General features: G+C 40.5%; 1 protein-coding gene across 2 annotated transcripts in view; it reads left to right on the forward strand.

Moving 5' to 3' along the window:
* Positions 1-17,458: 17,458 nt before the first annotated feature.
* The window catches only part of MED6 (mediator complex subunit 6), a 69,920-nt gene continuing 62,803 nt past the window's right edge, over positions 17,459-24,575 (forward strand). For both annotated transcript variants that reach the window (XM_082648036.1, XM_082648037.1), the window contains exons 1-5: positions 17,459-17,492; positions 20,341-20,500; positions 21,568-21,659; positions 23,274-23,356; positions 23,663-23,771. In XM_082648036.1, coding sequence (XP_082504162.1) covers positions 17,471-17,492; positions 20,341-20,500; positions 21,568-21,659; positions 23,274-23,356; positions 23,663-23,771 — 466 coding nt within the window. In that variant the 5' untranslated portion in view covers positions 17,459-17,470. The remainder of the gene's footprint in view (positions 17,493-20,340; positions 20,501-21,567; positions 21,660-23,273; positions 23,357-23,662; positions 23,772-24,575) is intronic.

Below are 24,575 nucleotides of genomic sequence, written 5' to 3' on the forward strand. Positions count from 1 at the left end.
AGCTCATATGAATTAAAGGGAGAGGGAGGCTGCCCTTACATGGGGCAAGCATGGAGGATACAGTCAAGCAGAGACCTGATAGGAAGTTTTAATTCACTCAACACTCAACAAATAACTATTGAGCTCTTCCTGTGGGCCAGGCACTACTCTTGGTGTTAGAAATAGAGCAGTGGAAAAAACCCAAAGTCCTGGCCTCAAGGAGCTTGCATTCTGGAAGTGAAAAGGGGGCAGAGGTGGTCTACAGTCTGTGAGTGTGTGGGAGTGGTGGGTGGGATGGAGTTACATCTCAGGCCAAGGAACTAGCTGGTGGGAAGATCCTGCAGAGGTCAGCTGGGTATTCCAGGAACCAAAATCAGGCCAATGTGGCGGGAGCATAGCAAGTGTAGTGAAACTTGGTTGGAGAGGTGAACTGGAGCTAGATCATAAGCAGTTTCACAGGCCATGAAAATGAGATAAAAAGGTTAAATGAATATGGCTTACAGAAAGAACCTAGCATGAATTGGAACTGAAGCCACTAACTCTAGGTTTAAAATTACTTTGCTGTGTAGTAATTTAGCTAATGATTGAGCCCCACATCCATACCGCAATGAGCCATATTCTTAAATCTGGAAATGCAAGAACTTCAGCAGCGTATGTGTATTGTTTACCCACAGGGCTGCTATGATACCAGTTACTTGGCGGGGTCATGGCAGTGGTGAATATGTGTGCATCCCTGGGATGGGAAGATGGGGCTATAGCTTGTCTGGATCCTTAAAGGTCAGTGATCCACAACCCATAAAAGAAGAGGTCTAATCAAAGGATTTGGGCCAATAGAGATCTACAGCAGCACCAAGAAACATATTTGGTCATTCATTCATTTATTAATGCCACACTGGACACACTGAAAGCTTATGACCACAGGAGTTGCCCCAAAGAAGACAGAGACAATTTGACTATTACAATATAAATGTGATAAATATTGTGAGAGAAGTGCTAGGATGCTATGGGAACATTTAAGAGAGCTACCTAACTCACAGTGGTGATGGGGAGGGTCTGGGAAGAATTCCAACACAACTAACTCGAGTTGCCTCAACTAAGTTTTGAAGGACTTCTAGGAGTTGGCTGGGTAAAGAAAGGGAAGGTTATTCTAGGTAGAGAGAACTCCATGAGTAGAAGGATCAAGATGAGAGAGATTAGAGTGCATGGCTAGGGGCAAAAGGAGAGAGATGAGGTTGGAGAGGAGAACAGAGGTCAGGTCACAAAGGGCGTTGTAATCCATGTCAAGGAGTTTGGACTTCATCCTGAGGACAATGGAAAACCAGTTCATAATTTTAAGCAGGGGAGGGACCTACTATAACTTCAATAATGAATAATAATAGTTAGCACTCATTGGTTTCTTACAGTGTGCCAGGCGCTCTTTTGAGGATTGTCACGTAGGACTCACTCTCTTTTCTAGAATCCTTTGAATTAAGAACTGTTATTAGCACCACTTTGTAAACGAGGAAGCTGAGGCACAGTTAATGTAGGAACTTTTCCCAGGGTGGTTCAACTAGTAAGTGGCTGAACTAGAATCCCAAACCAGACTGTTGGCTCCACAGAGAAGCACTTAACTACTGTGCTACCTATGTAATTCCTTGTCACCCGAAGTGTGGTTCCTGGGCCTGCAGCAGAAGCATTATCTGGAAGCAAATCTCAGACCTCACCCCAGACCTACCAAGTCAGAGACTGAATTTTAACAAGTTTCCCCAGGTGATTCGCAGGCGCATTAATGATTGAAAAGCACTGGCCTAACGCCCATGAGAGAACTGGGTCAGAGGTGATGAACTGGAAGATAAATATCCCATCGAAGGAGGAATACTGTTTTTGTTCCAGTTGATTGTCGAATGTCAAAATGCAAAGAGCACCGCCACCCCTTCTGCAAGTTCATTTTTCATGTTTGGATGGCAAGGAAAGGATGAAGATTTTTTTAAAAATATTGTGTGGGGCCTCACTGTGTTGGCTAACAAAAGATGCTTGTAAGTGGCGTGTGCTGTAGCAGCTGCTGGTGTAAAATCTCTGGCCCACATTTTAGTGATTTAGAGAGCAGGGAGAACCTTCTGTTCCCTTGGGTCATTTATTTAGTCGCTTTTTATTGTCACTAGGATGACAAATAGTTGAGGGTAATGATCAGGGAATAGGTCTAGGGGCAAGGGGCCAAGGAATGCCCTCCACCTGTGTTTCACCTGGAGTTTTGAGAATTGCCTGTTCTAGGTGGCTCTTATGTTGTCCATTCAAGTTCTCCAGGATAATGCATTGGGGTTTGGAGCCAAAGTCATAGGTTGGTAATGAAAAGCAATTATTTTCGTGGTATGTGTGAGATCTTACGGTTAAAGTTGAAGACAACTTGTGAAGAATATGGGGGCTCAGGATCTTGGCCATCTGACCTTGTCTTTTCGGAGGGTAATCAATATACATATGTTTGGGAACCACTTCTGCGAGATATCCTGGGGGATAACTGTAAAGTGTTAGAGCCTTACAACGTATGATGTAAAAATAAATGTCTTTAGTAAGGCTGCTCTATTCTCTCACTGCCAAGAAAGCCAAAGTTAGAAGTATAGATTTTTCTTTTGCAGACTTGTAGGGAGCCATGAGAAGTTTTAAATGGTGGAATATATATAATTGTATTTTAGAAATATCACTCTGATGGGAATACGAAGAATGAACTGCCAAGGGTAGAGATTGAAGATCAATAAGAATGTTTTAGTGGTCCAAAAGAGAGATGATGAGGTCATGAACAAGGTCATTGGCAGGGCTACAGAGGAAAGATGAATTCTCTTTGCTTCAAACATTGCCCAGGCACATAAGACTCTAGTCCACAGCTTTCCCTTGACCTCTAGCTCTTATTCCAATTGCCTTCTGGATCGCACAGTTTTATATGTTCTATAGTCATCTCAAGCTTAATATGTTCAAAACTCCCCTTCTCCTCTTTTATTCCCTGTCTCAGTGAATGATATCAAACCATTCACCCAAGCCAAATAACTAGGAATCACCCTGGACTTTTCTCACTCCCACATCTATTCAGTTACTAAGTTCTTTAAATTCTACTTTCTTGATGCCCATCGCATCCATTCCTTCCTCTTCATTCCATTGCTATTTTCCCTACTCACGCCCATATTCTTTTTCACTTACACCATAGGCAATAGTCTCTCCAGTCACTTATACCCTTCAAACTGTCTCATACAATTGCCAGATTGCGGTTTCTAAAATGAAAATCTTACCTTATTATTACTCTAAGTAAAAAACTTCTCCAATGGTGCCCGAATTGCCTACAGAATAAAGCCCGAATTACTTATCATGGACTACGAGCCCTCCAATTACTGGGCTTCACTTTGCCTCTTACTGTTTCTTATACTCACTCATCTCACTCATTATCCACCTTATCCAGACATAGGGAAATGTTTGCAATACTTTGAATATTCCAGGATGCTTCATTTCTAAATATTTCTGTTTCACTTCCTTTTTCCTCCGTACTCCTCTCTTTCCTCCCCTCCCTACCTCATCTGGAAAAAACCCTTCATCTTTCATGTCAGCTCAAATGTCATACAAAACCTTTGCTGAAAACTCCACCCCATTGCTCCCCTTATTTCCTGGGTAGAATTTCTTAATCCTTAGAATGTAGTAATGGTATAATAATAAATATTCATAATAATTATTTATTGAATAAGTGAAAGATGGGTGTGTGCTCTTTCCCTAGTTCGTTAGTAGAAGAGTTTGGTTATTTGTTTTTACTATTACATCACTGTCTAGGAGAGCTTATTCATTCCCGTGGGCTTCAGTTACCAACTCTACATAACTGACTTCCGAAGAAGCTCTGGTTCTATGTCTTTTAAGGCTTATCAGATAGTCCAGTGGGAAAAATAAACCAGAGGCAGAGACAGTAATCCAAAGTCTGTTATAATAACCTAAGTGAGAGGCAGTGAGAATGGAAATTAAGGGAAAAATTTAACAGCCGTCGGAGAAATGAGTTGCCTCCAGGTCAGATGAGGAGATTCCTGCCACTGCTCTGAAATTACACAGCATGCGCTGATGTCTACTTCCTAAATGGTGAAGGCTGACACAATGAGTGTTCACTGGCCTGAGAAGGTCAAGTATTTTCAGAGCACCACTCCTTCTCTCTTCCCTTCTCTTCTCAAACTCCAATGTACAGATTGCTGAGAAATCAGCAAAGTTGGGAAGCAAGAGGGAAAATCCCAGTTTCTCCTTTCCCTACCCAAGCCCCAGGCCTAACCTTTGTACTTGGGCTTCTCAGATATAACATATAAAATCAAGACTGCCAACTACCCTTAGCAGTTGCATAACATTAGACCAAAAATTTTCCTTTATTCTCTCTATTCACAGTTTATGGCTTTTAGCAGATTGGCATATGCTGGACACGTGAACCCATTTCAACTTATTATCAGATCTGGATTCACATTGAGTAGTGTGGCTCCAGGACAAAATCCTCTGTGTGGTCAGGTTTGACCACAGGGAATTACAGGACTTTGGTAATTGCCTGGCAGGCCTCATGCGGGAAGCTGCCCTCCCCACATCGTACTTGTGCATTGTAGTTTTCTGGAGGGAGCTGCAGTCAGTGACTCAGGCCTTCTTGGGCAAGCCATGCTCATATGCATATCTTCATTTCCAGCCCGGGCACCTCCATTTGGAAGTCTTTTTACCCGGGGCTTTGGCTGAGACATTTTCCAAGCCCCTCCACCAGGACCTCATTATCAGGGAGGTGATGAGGCCGTTTTTCTCACTTTGACTCAGTACTTTTCACACCTAGCCCTTTCCCCTCTTCCTTCCTGTAGACACACAGGTCTGTAAAAGAGCAGGAGCTTTTTGTTCAGGGCTCCTTGCCAGGGAGATGATATCTCCCATCTGTGCTTCCATTGATCCTTGCCTGGGGCCATTCCATGGAGGAAAATGCAACACTAGGGAGCCAATGCCTTTCGCTTCTGCCTCTTACTTGCACTGTTGCAGTAAATGAATAAAGAGGTTTGATTGTTGCTTTCATTTTGGCTTGTTATCCTAACTGAACACCTCAACATCTGGCAGCTTGGCACAGACCTGCCTGGTTTCTCTGTCCTTTAAATAGGTATAAGAATATCCTATCCTAACCCCATTCTGTTAAGGGTGCTGGGCTCTTGAAACAAGAGTTTTTTCTTATACATTCCATATATTCTATTTTTACTTTTCACTCTAGCAAGATTCAAATATTTCGAGAAAAGGAGAATGGATAATTCAGATGCACGTGAGACTACACTGGCTAGGATACTGAAACCTCTTTAAAAAAAACAAATATTCTCGCTTGGCCTACAGAATAATGTAACTAATTTTGGCCAGATGGAGCATGATTATGAATTAGCTACATGTAGATGAGATTGGAGACATAAACAATGACCCGCTGCATAGCTTTAAATTATACAGACGAGGCTCTTTGCCCATGGTGGTTTAATTATACTTCTTCATTCAGGAAGCCTAATGAATTTTATAATTACCTTTTCCTCTGAAGTCTGCAAGTGATAATTCCCCATCTGGACTGGTAAAGAAGAACCCACATCAGGAAATATTATTGATGTGTGGAAAAACTCAGGACTGCACTTTTTTGCTGACCATTCCCATTTTTACGCATACTCAACAGCTGATTGAAGTGCTTGCATCTGGGAGGAGGAGAGCAAATTTCTTTTACCTCTCCAAGGTCTATATCTCCACTACTTTGGGAGTTCCTGCCTTAGATTGGTCCATCATCAGTTCTTGTCTGGGTTGTTAGGAGCTATTCCTTAGTAATCATCGAATTCAGCCTCCACACTGACATCTGAGTTTCCATGATCAAATAACAATCTCCATTGACTAGCCGATGCCTTTAGGATCAAGTCAAAACTCTTAAGCAAATAAGATCTGAAACAAATGGGGCACAAGGGTCTTATCTTTCAACATCATCTTCCAGCATCATCACATTGTTTGCTCAATGCACAATATACCTGCTCTCTTTTGAACAAAATCCCTTCCACATCTGAATTTGCATTAGCTATTCCCCCAGCCAAAGTGCCCATTGCCTTTTGTCTTCTAGGAAAAAAAAAATCATACTCATCTTTTCATACAAGTTCAAATTTCGGTTTTTGTGTTCAATATGTAAAAAGCAGAACAGAAAAATGGGAAAGAGTAAGGGGACTGGAGACTTGGGCTCCACCACTGATCACTATAACCTCAAGTGACTTGTTTAACTTCCCTCAGCTTCTGTTTCCTCATATGTAAGGTAGCAACTTTTTCCTTCCACCTTTACTGAAGTATGATTGACAAATAAAAATTGTATATATTTAGGTTGTACAATGTGGTGATACATATACACTGTGAAATGAATACCACAGTCAAGTTAAGTAACACATCCATCACCTCACATAGTTACCATTTTGGGGGGGGGTGTATGGTGAGAACACGAGATCTACTCTATTACCAAATTTCAAGTATACAGTACAGTATCAGTAACTATAATCACCATGAGAGTCCCAGAAGTTATTCATTTTTAACTGAAAGTTTATACCCTTTGACCAACATCTCCCCAGTTTTCCTCAGCTCCTGGCAACCACGATTCTACTGTCTGGTTCTATGAGTTGTAGATTTAATAGTAAGTAATACATGAGGTTGTTGGGATGATTAAGTGCAGCAATCTTTTAAAAGTGCTTAGCACTGTACCTGCCATAGTGTAAGTACTTAATATGTAAATATTAACTATTATTCCTATTTTTGCTGACATTTTCTCCAACTTGATTGTATTTTAACTTTGTTATGTTTCAGCTTAACCAGCCTTTTATGCCTAGAATAATATTAATTTGGGTGAATTGAATGAGAAAGGTAATAGTCATTACCAACTCTAGTTCCTTTATTCCTTAGCATTTATCACAGCTGTATCTCATGGAATATGGTTGAACAAGTGATATTGAACTGCCATGTAACAGTGATACTTTTAAGTGTGATTCCACCAAGAACTTTTAAGCCAGGATCAAACTTTTCTATTTTGGGCATTCTTAGAGTCCAGTCAGGTATTTTTAATGCTTTGCATTCATAATAAACAACATTAACATAACCAAATAATTTCAACACTCTACCTTTGTAAAACTCTTTCTACCTATGTTTGCTATGTCTGAATGGAGAAAAATATTTTTACCGAATTTATACACACAAGTGTGATTTTTAAATACCACTTTGAACTGACTCTAATTTAAAATTTGACTTATTTCAATGTTAACTACGCATCAAAATTAAATTTATTTTCATTCTATATCAAAATGCCACAGATACATTGTGATTTTTAATCTAGCTTTTGAGATCCGACAAACTCTTTTATGTAAATATAAGTTTCTGGTAAGAAGGGTAATAAAATTTGCAGCACAAATTAATTATGAATTACTTATCTCATCTTTGAGTGTATACATGTGTACAACTATGTCTTATCATCTAAAAATACAAACTTAGGGGACTTCCCTGGTGGTCCAGCGGCTAAGAAACCACGCTCCCAATGCAGGGGCCCCAGGTTAGATCCCTGGTCAGGGAACTGGATCCCACATGTCGCAACTAAGAGCTCGCATGACACAACAAAAGATCCTGCATGTGTCAACTAAGACCTGGCACAGCCAAATAAATAAATAAATAAATATTTTTTAAAAATACAGACTTAAATGTCTTAAGCATAAAAGGATTTCCCCATTATTCCACAGCTCCCCATGAGCTCCCCATGAACTTTACAGTTGATTTGTCTTCTGTAAGCCTGTAATAGTAACATCTATTACATCACTTTTCAATTTGTATTACAATATTGGGTCACAGGGCCATTTTGTACTCACCCACCACTGACAGCTCAATAGATAAATACAAATGATTAGATGAATGATCACTGAGAAGACAGATTGTTTCTCTGAGTGATTTGTCCACAAATCAGACAGATATTTCCATGTTTGTATATAGCATGTTAAAAAACAAAGCCCTGAATGCTAGCACATGTATAATTTGGTTTTACATTTTACATGGGTATATGGCATATCCAAATAGTATATGCATTGATACTTTTCTTGCATATAACTTGGGAATAACTTTTGGCATGGACTGGAGACACAAGAAAAGACACTAATTACAAAGTCTATCATCTCATACATTTTTTCTGTTTTTAAGTTTTATTTGGCTGTTAGTGAATTTTTTATCTTGTTTTAATCCAGTTCTGTGAAATGACATTGAATGTTACAGTTGAGCACTCACAGGAAGGTAAAGAATTGGCTCACATTATATGTCAGGTTCACATAAAGCCATACTCACAAGGACAGATAGTCTGTGAAGCAAAGGGTCACTTTATCTGGCAGGAAATGGAACATGAACCCAGAAAATTTCCTTCTACCAATAAACATTTGGTAAATGTTCTTTATAAATACACTTTATACATGACCCTAAGAAAATAAAATTATTTTCTTAGGTCCACATATATGAAATTTAGAAATAAACTGTAAGAAAACTCAGCAGGAGATAATTATTGGAGAATACGAAGAGCATAATTACTAGGAAAGCAAGCTTGGTGTCAGAGTTACCAGGCAACCAATCCCAAGGGAAAGTAACACGAAAGTGGATTAGGAGATGGAGTCATCTAAAAACCTGGGCAATTAGGTGTCTGAGAAGGAGTGAAAATGGACGTGTTATCATTTCATGGAATCTAAAGAAAATGTCCTAAGTCAGCAGAGAGAGGATAAAGAGAAGGGAACTATCTGCAAACACAGATTTTATTAACCATTTCCTGACTTTTCCCTGTACCTACTCCCCTCTAACGAAATCACATTCATCACTCATTGGCAGCATCTGCAAAATAATAAACTTAAAAAAACCCAGAATATAAACCTTTCCCCCCATTCTAATCTTGCTTACACATAGGTAGATCTTTCCAGGTAAATGTGTGTGTTCGTGTGTGTATGCACGTGTACCCATGCACATTTGCTCTCCTGTATACTGAGCTGAGAGAGTGAGTGAAGGAAGGGAGAGAATAGCATTCGAAGTTTCCAGGTAGAACCACTTCCAAGGGTTCAAAGACATAAACACCCTCTGCAGTTCTGGAATCTTCAATAAGCTCAGTATTGTAGGAGGGATTCAGAGTGTGAGTGGTGGTTTGTGGTTTGGAGATAAAGCTGAAAAGCAAGTTGAGGCCCGCTTACATTTCATTCTGTGGGCAGAAAATAGGGAGTCAGTAGAGATTTTAGAACAAGAAAACACTTTTCAAAGAAAAGTTTCCCTAGCAACAGTGCTCAGCAAGACAGAACCAGGGTTGAGATGAAAAGCACAGCAATGGTGACGCAGAGGAGGAGCCTGATACAAGGGAGGTGCCTGAGGAGAATGGACGAGATTTGGTGAAGTCAGGAAGAGAGGAGGCAAGGTTTCTCAGCTAAGATCAAGAATACAGGCAGGGGCTTCCCTGGTGGCGCAGTGGTTGAGAGTCCGCCTGCCGATGCAGGGGACACGGGTTCGTGCCCCGGTCAGGGAGGATCCCACATGCCACAGAGCGGCTGGGCCCGTGAGCCATGGCCGCTGAGCCTGCGCGTCCAGAGCCTGTGCTCCGCAATGGGAGAGGCCACAACAGTGAGAGGCCCGCGTACCGCCAAAAAAAAAAAAAAAAAAAGAATACAGGCAGGAGTGAAAATCTTTCAGTGTGGGACGCAAAACAGCAAGTTGGAGCTGTCCAGAAGGCAGTTGCAAATATGTTCCTAGAACTTAGGAGAGAGATCTAGATTAGGCTACTTTGTAAACCGTGATAACATAGATGGAAATTGAAGCCACAGTGTGAACTGGATCATCTAGAGAGGAGAGTGAAAAGCAGGAAGATAGAAACAATGAGACATGGAACTAAGGATTAGAGAATTTGAGGGTAAAATAGAGGAAGAGAAGCCAATGTAAGAAGTAGAAAAGGAATGGTCTGAGAGGCAGCAGAAATGTTAGGAATGTAATGCTATGGAGACCAGAAAAAGATAGTTTTGAGATGTTGGGGGTGTCTAATGCTTCCAGATTCTGTAACCAACACTCAAAGGATGCATTTCCTTCTTAAGCATACATGATCATATAAGGCATAAAGCAAACCCAAACAAATATCAAAGAATATTATTATAGAGAACATTATTATAGAGAACATGTTCTCTGAAAACAATTAAGTTAGATGCTAGCAACAAAAAGATAAATTTTAAAATGCCATAGATTTGGAAGTTAAAAAAATACATATAAGTAACTCATGTGTCAAAGAATAAACTGAATTAAAACTTAAAGAACACTGAACAAATGATAATAAAACACTATACTTCAAATCTTGAGGTATACAGTGAAAAGGTTTCTTCAAGGAAAATTTATAGCCTTACATGCTTATTGAAGAAATAAGTAGAGGCTGAAAATTAACGAACTAAATGTTCATCCCAAGAAATTAGGAAATGAACAACAGAATAAAGCCAAAGAAAGTAGAAGGAAGGAAAGAAAAAAAAATAAAAGCAGAAATAAGTGAAATAGAAAAAGATACCAAAAGAGAGAGAGAGAGAAGGAAAAGATACCACAGAGTGAGTTAATAAAGCTAAATATTGTTCTTTAAAAAATACAATCCAGGGCTTCCCTGGTGGTGCAGTGGTTAAGAATCTGCCTGCCACTGCAGGGGACACAGGTTTGAGCCCTGGCCTGGGAAGATCCCACATGTCACAGAGCTACTAAGCCCATGTGCCATGACTACTGAGCCTGTGTTCTAGAGCCCGTGAGCCACAACTACTGAAGCCTGCATGCATAGAGCCTGTGTTCTGCAACAAGAGAAGCAGTGAGAAGCCCGTGCACCACAACGAAGAGTAGCCCTGCTCGCCACAACTAGAGAAAGCCTGAGCGCAGCAACGAAGACCCAATACAGCCAAAAGTAAATAAGTAAAAAAAAAAAAAAAGAAATTTATAAAAAAAATACAATCCAATTGGGTAAATCATTAGTGACATTAATCAAAAAAAAAGAAGAAAAGATATGATTAAAAATGGGGACATGTGTGCAGCTATAGCCTAGATTAAGAAGACAATATGAGAATACTATGAACAATTTTATCACTAATAAGGCCAAGGAATTACTTCTTTCTTTCCTGTAATCTTATTGAGGAAACTACCAAATCCTTTACTTGTAAGTCCCTAAGAGTAAAGCAAAATCTACCAGCAGATTTGCAAGCTATTGCCTCAGCCACTCCTTTCCCAAGGTTTGCTGGCATAGTCACTTGAGATATAGCAATTTGACTTTCAGCATCACTTTCTGGGGCCCTACTTGCTGTGGTTAGCTAACGATCTTCTTTGGGATACTCTCTTTGCTTCACTCCAGAATTAACAAAACAGTTCAGCAGCCTGCTCCGCCCGAAGGATGAGACTTATTAGCCATCTTTGAATGTCATAGTGAAGTCTAATCAATTTAGTCAGCTTTTGCAATTTTTTTTAAATAATATTTTTGGTATTTATTTTTATTTGGTTGCGCCGGGTCTTAGTTGTGGCAGGCAAGCTCCTTAGTTGCGGCTCCCGGGCTCCTTAGTTGTGCATGCGAACTCTTAGTTGCGGCATGCATGTGGGACCTAGTTCCCTGACCAGGGATCGAACCTGGGCCCCCTGCATTGGGAGCTTGGAGTCTTAATCACTGGACCACCAGGGAAGTCCCAGTCAGCCTTTGCTATTGCTTTGTGATGCTGCATGGAGTCTTATTGGAGGTTTAGTACTGCCCAGTCTCATGGATACTTGACCACTGTCCTGCAATGGGAACAAAATCCAAGGAGAGGTTCTTGGAGGGAAGAAGATTCTGTTTCTTCTGGACTAAGCTTATCTGTACTCTATGTTTGGGATTCTAGGGTTGAACTCTTAGTGATCGGGTTTTTTGGTCTACAATTATAGCTAATTCCTAAGGCGAACAGCTGCCTTCAGAGGTACTGCCCAGGGTCAGGTTTGGGTATTTGCCATGCAGGGGTAGTGTAGATTTTCTCACAACCCTTAAAATACGAAATATTTGGTAACATATCTCTCCATGGACCATCAAGTCCATTCCCAGAGGTTCCAGGGTAACTTTTCAGAGATACCTCCTAAGTAATTCTGAGGTGATTTTCTGTCCTGTTCTGTATTTTGAAGTAGCTGGCTTTTTGCTCATTAAATAAGAAAGAAAAAACTCACACAACTTTAATATTTTCTAGAACATTTTTCTGGTAGGATATCACACAAAATACAATCTTGTGTTTTTCTTTTTATTCTGTGGATTTCCAGAACATTAGCATAAATGAAGTTGTTGTTGTTTGTTCTACATTGTTCTAAGATCAAGAGAGATTTTAAGTTTTCTTATACATTCCCATAAATCCATTTCCACTTAACAATCCCATTACATTTATCTATTATTGAAATGCAGAAGTTTGTTATTGATCTGAGGGCCATTGTATCATCCATTCATTTATACATGATTTGTTAATTCAACAAATATTTGTCGAGCACCTAGTACATGGAAGACACCATGCCAGGGACTAGATCAATTATATCAGGCAAACACATACCTGACCGTGTCCTTGTGGAGTTTATAGTCTAGAGAACTTCTTTTTAGGAAAAAGTCTTAATTCAGGCCCTGGAATTATAGAGGTATCCCTATAAAGAAGGGCACACAGGTAAAGAAGTGGGAGGATATGATGTGTGTAAATTTAGACTATTGGAGAGAATGTTAAAAAAGGTAAAACATGGTAAAGAGGAGCAGTGTGTCAAGTATTTAAAAGGCACCTATGTGAGGAATCTGGATCGTAGCCATATGGAGGAAGGTGCGAGCAGGTAATTGTTTCTAATGTGCTATGAATTTCTTTTAACCAATCAGAAAATCATTCCTACCCTCTTACTGAAGAGCTTTTTGCTTTTCTCTTTCATTTGCACTCTAACACTTGCATGTCAAATGATGTAAGTCCCCAAACCACAAAGCCTCAAAGGGCCATATTGTATATAGGGGAGGCAGGTACAAATTTTTAGCATATCCTACAGAAGAGGGAGTAGATTACATCACCCTTATTGACTTTATAGAAGAGAGAGTACAAAGCAAATTGTGTGTGTGTGTTGGGGGGTGGTTTAACACAATAAAACCTTATTTCTTGTTTTTATCAAGGTCCAATGTAGGTCAGCAGGGAGGTTCAGCACCATGGTCAGCCATTCAGAGATCCTGGCTCTCCCCATGTTCAATCCATGACTTGAAGGTCTCTGTGATATCTACCAAGTGGAAGCAGAGAGAGAGAGTGGAAAAGGCACCCATGCTTTTAAGCAGCTTGGCCTGGGGATGACACTAATCACTTCCATCCATATTCCATTGATGAGAACTACCTAGGTAGCTACATCTAGATACAAGGGGAGTGGAAAACGTAGATCAACGATGTACTCACATAGATAATAATTTGTGAGCAGCTAATTCATCTGCCTCATTCAGTCTCCTCATCTGCAAAATGGGAGTAATAATAGCATCTGCCTCATAAAATTGTTAGGGGAAAACTAGGTAATTCATCAAAGGGCTTGGCACAGTGCCTGATCCATAGTAAGTGGCTCAATAAACAGCAACTATTTTTGACATCCAGTGCAAATTTCCAGTTAGAACTAATACCTTTGTGGCATTCTACCCCTTAAAGTCTTTAATAGCTTCTCATTTCCTTTGAATAAAAAAATAACTTATTGGGCTTCCCTGGTGGCGCAGTGGTTGAGAGCCCGCCTGCCGATGCAGGGGACACGGGTTCCTGCCCCGGTCCGGGAAGATCCCACATGCCGCAGAGCGGCTGGACTCGTGAGCCGTGGCCGCTGAGCCTGCGCATCCGGAGCCTGTGCTCCGCACAGGAGAGGCCACAACAGTGAGAGGCCCGCGTACTGCAAAAAAACAAAAAACAAAAAACAAAAAACTTATTTACAAGGCCATCTATCATCTGACTCCTACCTTCTTTCCTCGTCTCTTTCCACTATTCCTCCTTCACTTATTATGTGATTCAGTTTAAACTGGCCTTTTCCTGGTTCCCAGACCAAGCCACTTTCCACTGCAGGGTCTGTATGCTCTTCTCTCTGCTTGAAAAGCTTGAGCCCCAGCTCTTCATGTGGCTGATTCATTCTCATCCTCCAGGTATCAGCTCAGATATATCACCTCCTCAGAGAGGTCTGTCCTGACCATCGTATCCAAAGTGGCTTCCTCCAGTTAATCGCTGTCTCATCTCCCCCCATTTTTGTTATCACAGTCTGTAATGCTCTTCTTTATTTATGTACTTGTTTATCGTCTGTCTTTTCCATCAGACTTGTTGACTCCTTGAAGTCAGAGGCTTTGTTTACTGCTTTATCCTCTGCAACTAGAGCTGAGCAAAACACAGAGTAGGTATTAAATGATTGGTGGCTGACGGAATGAATGAATGAATTTGCTGAAGAGTGATTGAAGATCTTCTCTGGGTCTTTTACCTTAGCCTATCCACATATTCACATTTCAGTATTATTATGTCCATACAGCTTCCAGGTAGCACTCTAGGCTTCCCTCTCAGCCTTGAAAATACAGACTATACCCAATGCCACTTCCCTTCACTCCTGAACATACTCTCCTCTGACCCTCATCATTCCACAAAAACTATTCTTGTTAGGGGCTTCCTATTTACCGAATCCAATGCCTGCTTCATAGCCCTTATCTCACATATCTGCTTCACACTGTGAGTACTCCTCTCTTCCTGAAACTTTTCTGCTTTGACTTCATACTACTATAGATACCTTTGTAAGCAGTGGTTATGAACTGGGGGCAGTTTTGTCCTCCAGGGATATTTGGTAATGTCTGGAGACATTTTTGGTCATCATAACTGGGACGGGGTTGCTGCTACTGGCATCTGGTGGGTAGAAGCCAGGATTGCTGTTAAACATTCTACAATGTACAGGACAGCTCCCCATACTTACAGCCAAGAATTATCTGGCCCCAAACGTCAATAATGCAAAGGCTAAGGAACTCTAGTATACAGAATGTCCTGTAGACACTTCATGTATAAGATGGACATGTTCAAAGATAAATCATGGGGCTTCCCTGGTGGCGCAGTGGTTGAGAGTCTGCCTGCCGATGCAGCGGGCGCGGGTTTGTGCCCCGGTCCCGGGAAGATCCCACATGCTGCGGAGCGGCTGGGCCCATGAGCCATGGCCGCTGAGCCTGCGCGTCTGGAGCCTGTGCTCCGCAACGGGAGAGGCCACAACAGTGAGAGGCCCGCGTACCGCAAAAAAAAAAAAAAAAAAATCATTACTCCCCTTTTTACCTACTTACTTGTTACTTGTTATCCCTAATTTGATTAACAATACTTAGTCTTATAAAGCAGTATCCTGGGAATAATGTTTTATTTCCTGCCTTTCCTTCCTCAAGCTCATCTACTAGTCACTAATTCCCTTTTGATTTTATCTCCTAAATATCTGTCATCCTTTTTCTTCCCTCAGCTACTGCTGCCTTTGTATGAGTGTAGACATCATTTAGTTTGCAAGAGTCTCCTAAACGGACTCCCTGTTTTCAGTCTTATAAATGCCTCCAACTCATGCTCCTTGGACAATCTTTCTAAAATGGAAGCCCAATTACATTTCTCCCACTGTCTACAAGATAAAGGCTGAGCTCCCAGGTCTGGCCTACCATGCTTACCGTATGTTTTATTACCTACAGATCTGTGTTTTGTTGTACCTCTTCCTAATCCTCTTCTAATAAAAACACAAGAAAACAGAATCAACAAAACAAAGCAAAAAGCTTGATGTTCCACACTTTTGTTTATTGGACATGATAACGCCTGTTTTGGAATGCCTTCTCCACCAGGACCCTACCACGCCTTTCTCCTTTGAAAACTCTGCTCTGTGCATGTGCATGCTTTTATTGGGACACATACTGTATACATACCATCTCAAGTATAAAATCCCAGTTCAAAAAGTGGAGTATAACAAAGCAATATATTTGTATGCCACTTAGAGTTAAAATTTTTGAATTCCCAGTCTATGAGGTAGAAAATTCCAATAAATTCATGGTCCCCCACCCCCTTACCTCTGTTTTGTGGTTAAATTCTGGGGGAACCTTCATAGTACCTAAGTTTTGGAACAGATACAGGCACTAACACTTCATCACCATGAAAAGGGCTTCTTCAGATTTGCAGGTTCTCTTCTTGGCATCTGGGTCTTGCTTGCAGATATCCTCATCATTTTGCTTTTATGGAGCTTGAAAATCTTTCTAAGGCTTCCTATGGCTTCTGCACTTCACAGAATTATTCTCTCTCTGGCATCTTGCTATCTAGCCCAGATTAGCCGGAATGCAGACACTAGGTCTTTACTCAGGGACCCAGGGGTATTCCCTTTCTTTTAATCTTTTTAATATTTTGCTTCAGAAGCATTTCCTGTCTTGTGAAAATTTTGTCTCAGAGGCATGTAATAGTTTCTTCAATGGCTTTAGACTTTTAATGGGCTTAGTCACATAAAAGCTAACGACTGTCAAATTTTTCCTGCTTAGTCCTGCCCATCCCCACACTTGAGGTAGGGTGAAAAACAACGGCCAGTAGCTCCTAAACTGAACAGTTCATTGGATACACCTGAAAGAGCTTTTAAAATGAAAGATGTTACCACCCCCAACTCTGCACAATCAGAATTTGTTCTTATAAACGATCACAGGAGATCAAGGTCGAATTTTCTTTCTTTTTTTTTTTTTTTTTTTTGCGGTACGCGGGTCTTTCACTGTTGTGGCCTCTCCCGTTGCGGAGCACAGGCTCCGGAGGCCCAGGCTTAGCGGCCATGGCTCACGGGCCCAGCCGTTCCGCGGCATGTGGGATCTTCCCGGACCGGGGCACGAACCCGCGTCCCCTGCCTCGGCAGGCGGACTCTCAACCACTGCGCCACCAGGGAAGCCCAAGGTCGAATTTTCGAATCCCTCAGTGGTGGACGTTGGGCAGGGCTCTGCTCACTCTGTTTTTCCTCAAAGTCTCCAAATTTTTACCCCGGTAGTATGCCCTGCCTCTACCTCTCCCTCCTTTGGCGCTGCTCTCTCCTTCCTGCTAGCAGCTCCTAGCCTCTCCCTCCCCTTCTTACCCCTTCCCTACCCACCGCGCTCCACCTCCCAGCCCCGCCCCGCCCTTCTCTGCCTCGTCCCACCCCTCTCCCCCCAACCCAACTCTACTTCCCGGCTCCATCCCTCCCCGCTCCTCCTTGCCCCGCTCCACCTCCTAGCCCCGCCCCACCCCTTCTCTCCGCTCCTCCCCTCTTCCCCGCCCCACCCTCTCTCAGCCCCGCCCCTCAGCCCCGCCCCGCTCCACCTCCTATTCTTTCCGCTTCTTCCCTTTCCCTGCCCTGTCTTCCTGGCCTTGCAGTCTCCTCCCCTCTTTTGGTTCCTGCTTAACATTCCTCTGCTCTGCAGCGAGCTCTTTCGTCTCAGACTTGTTACGTTTACTCTGCGCCGGAAGAAGAACCTGAGGACGCTTTTGGGACTATGGCGGCGGTGGATATCCGAGGTAACCTGTGCTGTCCCCTTTGTTTCCTGATTGTTTGGGAGCTGGTTTAGGGATTTATAGCTCTTGGGGGCAAGATTCCGGTTCCCTTGTGATGTCTCCCAAGCTCTTTGGAATGTTTTCTGTGAACGACCCAAAGCGCCAATCTGTCGAAAAATTGCCTAGATTTTCGCAGTTTTTCAGGAGTCTCTTAGAAGAGTCAAAACGAAGGGGTTGGAATAAGCTCTGGGCTTTGAGCCCTGTGGTGTTGTCCTACATACGTATCTCTACAGCAGTATTGGGGCTGTTCTGTCCAGGTGAAGGAACGACAGAGAAGGGGGTGGGGTCATGAGCCGACAGTGTTTGGTTCATTCTTGGCACTTGGCCTGGGGCCTACCTTATTCCTGACGTTTGAGGTTCCTTTTTCTATATTAACCAAATTGGAGTCTAGCACACATATTCCAAATATATTGTCATTTATATATTGTCAGAATGTCCAGTGATCTTCAGCAGTTCTGGATAATGTTTACTATATGTTTGTCTTTCGTTATAAGTGAGAATATCAAGTACCTAATTTCATTACTTGCTGACTGTTAGAGAGCTGTATTAGAGCCATGTCAGTATGCTCTCCCTTGCTACTGAATACAAAAGAGGAACATTTAGTCCACGAGGCTGTTTAGCTTTCATAACTTTTTATTTAGATTTGTTAGGTCCATTGCAAAGGCTCTAAGGTGGGAACATGTCAGAAGAACAGCAAGGGGGCCAGTATGGCTGAAGCACAGTGAGCGAGGAGGCGGGAAGTAGATGAGGTCAGAGAGAGAATTGGTGTGGTGGCTTGTTCATACAGGAATTGTAGGCCGTGGTAAGGCCTTTGGCTTGTCCTCTGAGTAAAATAGAGAACCACTGGAGGGTTTTGACCAGAAGGGATGAACGTAACCTGACTTACTTTTTTTTAGGATCACCTTGACTGCTGAGAACACTGTAGGAGGGCAAAGGTAGAATTAGGGAGACCGGTTAGGAAGGCATTTTTGTAATGCATGGGGATTTGGGGGTGGCTCAGACTAGGGTGGTAACAGTGGAGATGGTAAGAAATAGTTGGAGTCTGCTTGTTTTGGTAGTGTAGTCTATTGGGCTGTGGTCACAGGTAGCTTCTATGTAGGAGAACTAATATATCCTATTTCACAGCCACACACCACCCTCTTAACCCCAGTTAACTAGTTTGTAACTGAACATACTTGGATACTGGAGTGTGTGTAAATTTACGTCCTTAGCCCTTAATCATGAATTAATAAACATTTTCTAATTCTTACCAAACAGGTCCTGTGCTAGTTCTGATGAGTAACCCACAGCCCCAGTTCCTTAAAAAACTCAGCATTTAATGGGAAAACATTTGTACTTGTGGGTTATTAATAATCAATTATAAAACTATATAAAAACCCCTATGAGGACATAGAGAAAGAAACCATTATTTCTGCCTTGCAAAGTAGAGAAAGGCTTTGCAGAGATTAGTGACATTTAAAATGAGTTTAATCTAGCTTGACCATTTGAATATCTAGTAAACCTATACCTTTTTAGAATGAAAGACGTTTCTATATTTTTTAGAAGTGCATAAACTAGAAAAAAAAAGAGGCACAAACTAGGACAGCCTTTGGTTAAGCCAGAAATAAGTTTGTTCATATTAATCTTAAAAGAAATTGACTACCAGCACTACCACCATCATCATAATGAACATTTATTGGGTTATTACAATGTACTAAGCATTTTACATATATAATCTAGCATGCAGATACTATTATAATCCCTATTTTATAGATGAGAAAACTAAGGCATGGGGAGGTTGAACTTTTCCATTCTTCCTTCTTCAACCAGTAATTATATAGGCAATTTGATGTTTCATGACTTACAGCTAGTGGGATTTAGTACTGTCAGTGGTATGAAACATTGCAGCCAGTACCCAATAAAAGCTCATTAATTAAAGCTATCTAGCCCTACTTATCATGTCTTTGTTTTCTTTTTCCATTTTGAAAAATTTAAAGTTTAATTCTTTAAAATGTGAAATTGTATGGCTGTAATTAAGGGCATTCTACTTTTCATTTGCCCCTTTTACATAATTATTATCTCATCTATAATAATAGATTCCTAACTTATTTCTGTCTCTTTAATTGGAAGATCTCCCATTAGTGGCGATGGATGTGTTTTCTTTGGCATACATATTGTTTGAAAATTTTTGAATTAGTTGCCAACATTATAAAAACTCAGGATTTCCGATATTTTGAAAGACCTCTCTAGATTTCAAATCCTATAACTTCTTCACCTAATTGAGTTATTCTTTAAACATATAATGTACTTTTATTTATTTATTGAATCTTTGAATTTTATTTATTTTTTATACAGCAGGCTCATTAGTTATCTATTTTATACATATTAGTGTATATATGTCAATTAGAATCTCCCAATTAAACATATAATATTCTTTTATATTTCCCTACCTTTGTATATGCATTACCTCTGCTTGGAATTACTTTGCCTCTCTTTTCTCCATGGTGAGCCTCTATTTATTCTTTAACATATAGTGCTAAAACCCACCTCCTCCTCATCCCATGAAAAACCATTCCTGTTCCCTCAGGTAAGGTATTCTGCTTGCTCCACTGTGCTCTCATAACACATTTATTCATACCTTTATTATGGATCTTGTGTTGTCATTGCTTTCTTGCATACTTAGCTCTTCTGCGGGACTGTGAGGGTATGTAGGTTAGGATCCACGTCATCCTTATATTCATAGTGCCTCCTACATTATATGCATAATAAATGTTTGTTGGATTGGATTTTTTTCTCTTTTCTCATCCTTTATCATTTTGTTTCTTTTCTATAGATAATCTGCTGGGAATCTCTTGGGTTGACAGTTCCTGGATCCCTATTTTGAACAGTGGAAGTGTCCTGGATTACTTTTCAGAAAGAAGTAATCCTTTTTATGACAGGACATGTAATAATGAAGTGGTCAAAATGCAGAGGCTAACATTAGAACACTTAAAGTAAGTTATTATAAGAAGGTAGCATTTTTGCCAACTGCAGATTTTGTAATGAATAGTTCTTTCAAGCTGTGAATCATGAAGTACAGAGTAGAAGTGTTGGAAGAACCGGAGTTTTGTTTGGGTTTGTGCAGATTTGACATGCAAAGGAATTATTAGTAGTCACTTGTAACCTGGGAAGTCTTTTCTTTATAACTGCACATATTACTGTCTAGTTAAAATGCAACTATGAGGTTTAGATGTAAATCTCATTGATTTCCGCAATGCAACTGTTACCTTAACCAGGTAACTATATATGTTGTCTCCTCTACATGTAATTTGATGTCTTAAACCATAGTCGAGTTTATAGTAGATTTTTCTTTGTTTGACAAATAAAATTTTAGCCAAATTTAGCAAGATTCTTCAGACTTGGGATGCTAAATAATTCATTACTATTATAAAAGTTTCTGAAACAACTGTGTAATGAAGTTTTTCATCTGTCAGCTAAACATGGAGAGCAGGGGTTCTAAGAAATTAAATTTCTGGTATTTTAAATAGCTTTTGTTTTGAGGTAAATATTTACATTTACTGAGATACCTTGGTGTTGCTTTTAAACATAGTATGTCAGGAAAAAATATGTTGGGGGTGAGGATAAGGTTTTTGATGTTTTCTGGTTGGGTACAATATATAGTAGTGATCTATATTAAGACAGGTATAGTGTTCATGTGTATTTTAATATTTTATATATATTTATAGATCTCCTTGGTCAGGAAGCATCCTGGTATTTTGGTTGCCTTTTTTGAAATGTAGGTTCATTGTACTCTCATGACTGAAAATACTCCGATTTAAGTTCATCATGAATTTTTGTAGAGAAATTTTGTTGTTGTTTAAAAACGAAATCTTACTTTATTTGAGCCCCACCTACCTGGGAAAAATAGCCAGTTTTATTGAACAGCCAATTTTTCATATCAAACATAGGCAGTTTTATCCTGTTTACAATGTTGCTATACTTTTATGTGATAATTTGAATGTTCTAGAGAATTGTTTGTAGGGCATTCATAGATCTCTGAGTGTCTGTGTCCTGTTTTCAGTCAGATGGTTGGAGTGGAATACATCCTTTTACATGCCCAAGAGCCCATTCTTTTTATCATTCGAAAGCAACAGCGGCAGTCCCCTACTCAAGGTAAAATATGTAAACTTTAGGCATTATTTTCTTCTTAAAATACCATGATTTATTTACTCCTGAGCTATATATGTTCTTATTTTTGTGGATTGGGTTCTGTTTTAGGGATTTGTAGGAATCCATGTGTAGGCTTCCTATGCTTTCCCTTCTGTGAGGGGCCACACCAAGTGCACCTTCCCTCTAGTAGTGAAATGCAGTGTGTACTATGTCTGCTCAGAGCTCAGGGAAGACCGTTTGAGACTCTGAGTCCAGAATTTTTATTGAGGGCTGATCATGTAGACGTCCTCTGCCTGTCAAATTCTAGTCTCTCAGAAGGAAATCAGGTTTAATTCTTGGCAGATGCAGTTGCACCAAATTCATAAAAGATCAATGGAAAATCCTCATTGATACATTCAATCAAAATTACCAGACAAAAACTTGCTTTAGAAATCATACTGAAAAGTATAGAATTCAGACTTGATTTTCAATCAAAGAGTTAGTCACCTATTCCAGAGATGACCAGCTACATCTCTTAAATTAGATACTCTCATCAAGACCTTTGAGAATAACCTTCACCCTAGTATTGATTCCAGAGAATGACTTGCTACTGAAGTTGTGGTTCCAGAGTCAAGAATCCAAATTTACTTTCAAAGTCAAAGATCTAGGACTTCCCTGGTGGCGCAGTGGTTAAGAATCCGCCTGCCAGTGCAGGGGACATGGGTTCGAGCCCTGGTCCGGGAAGATCCCACATGCCGCAGAGCAACTAAGCCTGTGTGCCACAACTACAGAGCCTGCGCCCTAGAGCCCGTGAGGCACGACTACCGAAGCCCGAGCACCTAGAGCCCATGCTCCGCAACAAGAGAAGCCACCACAATGAGAAGCCCGCACACTGCAACAAAGACCAAACACAGCCAAAAATAAATAAATAAAGATAAATTAATTAAAAAAAAAAAAGTCAAAGATCTAGAGTCCCTGCCCAGAGAAACTTAGAACAAAGACAAGGCTGGGGACAAGAGTTCCATGATGGAAGGGTTCCAGGTACAGAAGCGACAGAAGATGGCACCAGCCTCACTAGCCACTGTTTTATTCCGTAGGACCTCGGACTGGGGCACAGAGGCAAGTTCAGTGTGTCTGGTATCTTCATCCTGGGCCCTAAATCTCTCTTGCTCTAAGGTCTTATTCCCCAAAGTGTGGTTGACTGACAGCAGCATCGGATCACTTAGGAACTTGTTAGAAATGCATCGTCCCTACTGAGTAAGAATCTGATTTTAACAAGATACTCAGGTGATTCAAAAGCACGTTAAAGTTTAAGAAGCACTGCTCCTAGGGCAAACGTTTTTTTTAGCAAACTTTTTCTGTGAAGGTCCAGAGACTAAATATTTTAGGCTTTGGAGCCTCATGGTCTCTGAGACAACTATTCAACTAGTGCCATAGCAGCCTTAGATAATAACGCAAATGAATGAGTGTGGTTATTTTCCTATATAACTTTATTTACAAAAACAGGAATTGCCAAACCCTACCTTAAGCTTTAGTGTGGGAAAATGTTAAACTTTAGTTGTTCTTTTTATGGAAATATATTTAGCAGTTTGTGTGCATAGCTATATTGATAAACATTTTTTTTCCTCGCTGCTTTAGTTATCCCACTGGCTGATTACTATATTATTGCCGGAGTGATCTATCAGGCACCAGACTTGGGATCAGTTATAAACTCTAGAGTGGTGAGTGTCTTTACATACTTTAAACATTAAAGAAAACTTCTAACCGAACTACCTTGCTACCGAGAATTAAACAGGAACTCCTCTCCCTTGTGTACGTTGGTATAAAGTGTTGACTATTAGAATATCTGAAGCATTGGTTCCTGTGGGCCAACTCCATGTTCAAAGTATATACCACCCCTAGATACATAGCGATTCAGGTTCTGAAAAGCAGAAGATTTACTGTCTTTGCATATGTAATATTTTGTGTTCACTTTGTAAATTTTGGATGATTGATGAGAAATTCAGAATTTGTTTTCTTTTTCTAAGCTTACTGTGGTACATGGCATTCAGTCAGCTTTTGATGAAGCTATGTCATACTGTCGATATCATCCTTCCAAAGGGTATTGGTGGCACTTCAAAGATCACGAAGAGCAAGGTAGGTGGGACACCGAGACCCTCCTAAAACACTTTTTGTTACTCAGAGAATGAAGCTGCTTTCTTTCGGAAGATGGCTATTGATGATTTCTAGCTGTGTTTTACTTCTCTGTGGGAAGGTTTCATAGGATGATGACATTGTCAGAGCTATGATTCATGTAACTAGATGTGGTAATAATAGCATTCCCATAGGAACAGGTACAAATTTTAATCTCTTTGGTACATGATAATCTTTGATAAGTTGATACAAGGTTTTAAAATATTTAGGACATGTAGGGGAAATCAGTGATGAGGAATGAGTAATGATGATATTTCCTGCTTACCAAACTGTTGAGTCATCTTGAAATCTGGAACCCAAGTCTTCCAAGTTTTTGAAATAGGGGAGATGCTCTTAAAACCCTATCTCCAGATGAACAGTCTGTTTTCTGATCTTTCTATGTTACCGCCTGTCGTGATGCCAGGTCCTCTAGTTGCCATAGCTGCTAATCTGCTACTTGTTCTGTACCATATTTTACTAATAAAAGTACTTCTAGAAATGTATCTATAGCAGTATACCTATATTCTGCATTTCTTTCTAGAGAAATAGAAACTTAGAATGAATTACTATGGAAAAGGTAGCCTTTAAATAAAATTCAGACCCGTGGAATGAATGGTCTTTGAGATACAGTTATATTTATTCTTAATAGTAGGTCCCGGCGACAACATTTGACTTAGGAAAGTTTGCATCAGTTGAATAAACTTCTCCCAAGAGCTCTTTGCCCCTACCCTAATGAAATGTTTGGAGTAAAACTTAACTGGAACCCTA

The sequence above is a fragment of the Grampus griseus genome (genome assembly GCF_964374135.1).
Source record: "Grampus griseus genome assembly, chromosome: 2".
NCBI lineage: Eukaryota > Metazoa > Chordata > Mammalia > Artiodactyla > Delphinidae > Grampus > Grampus griseus.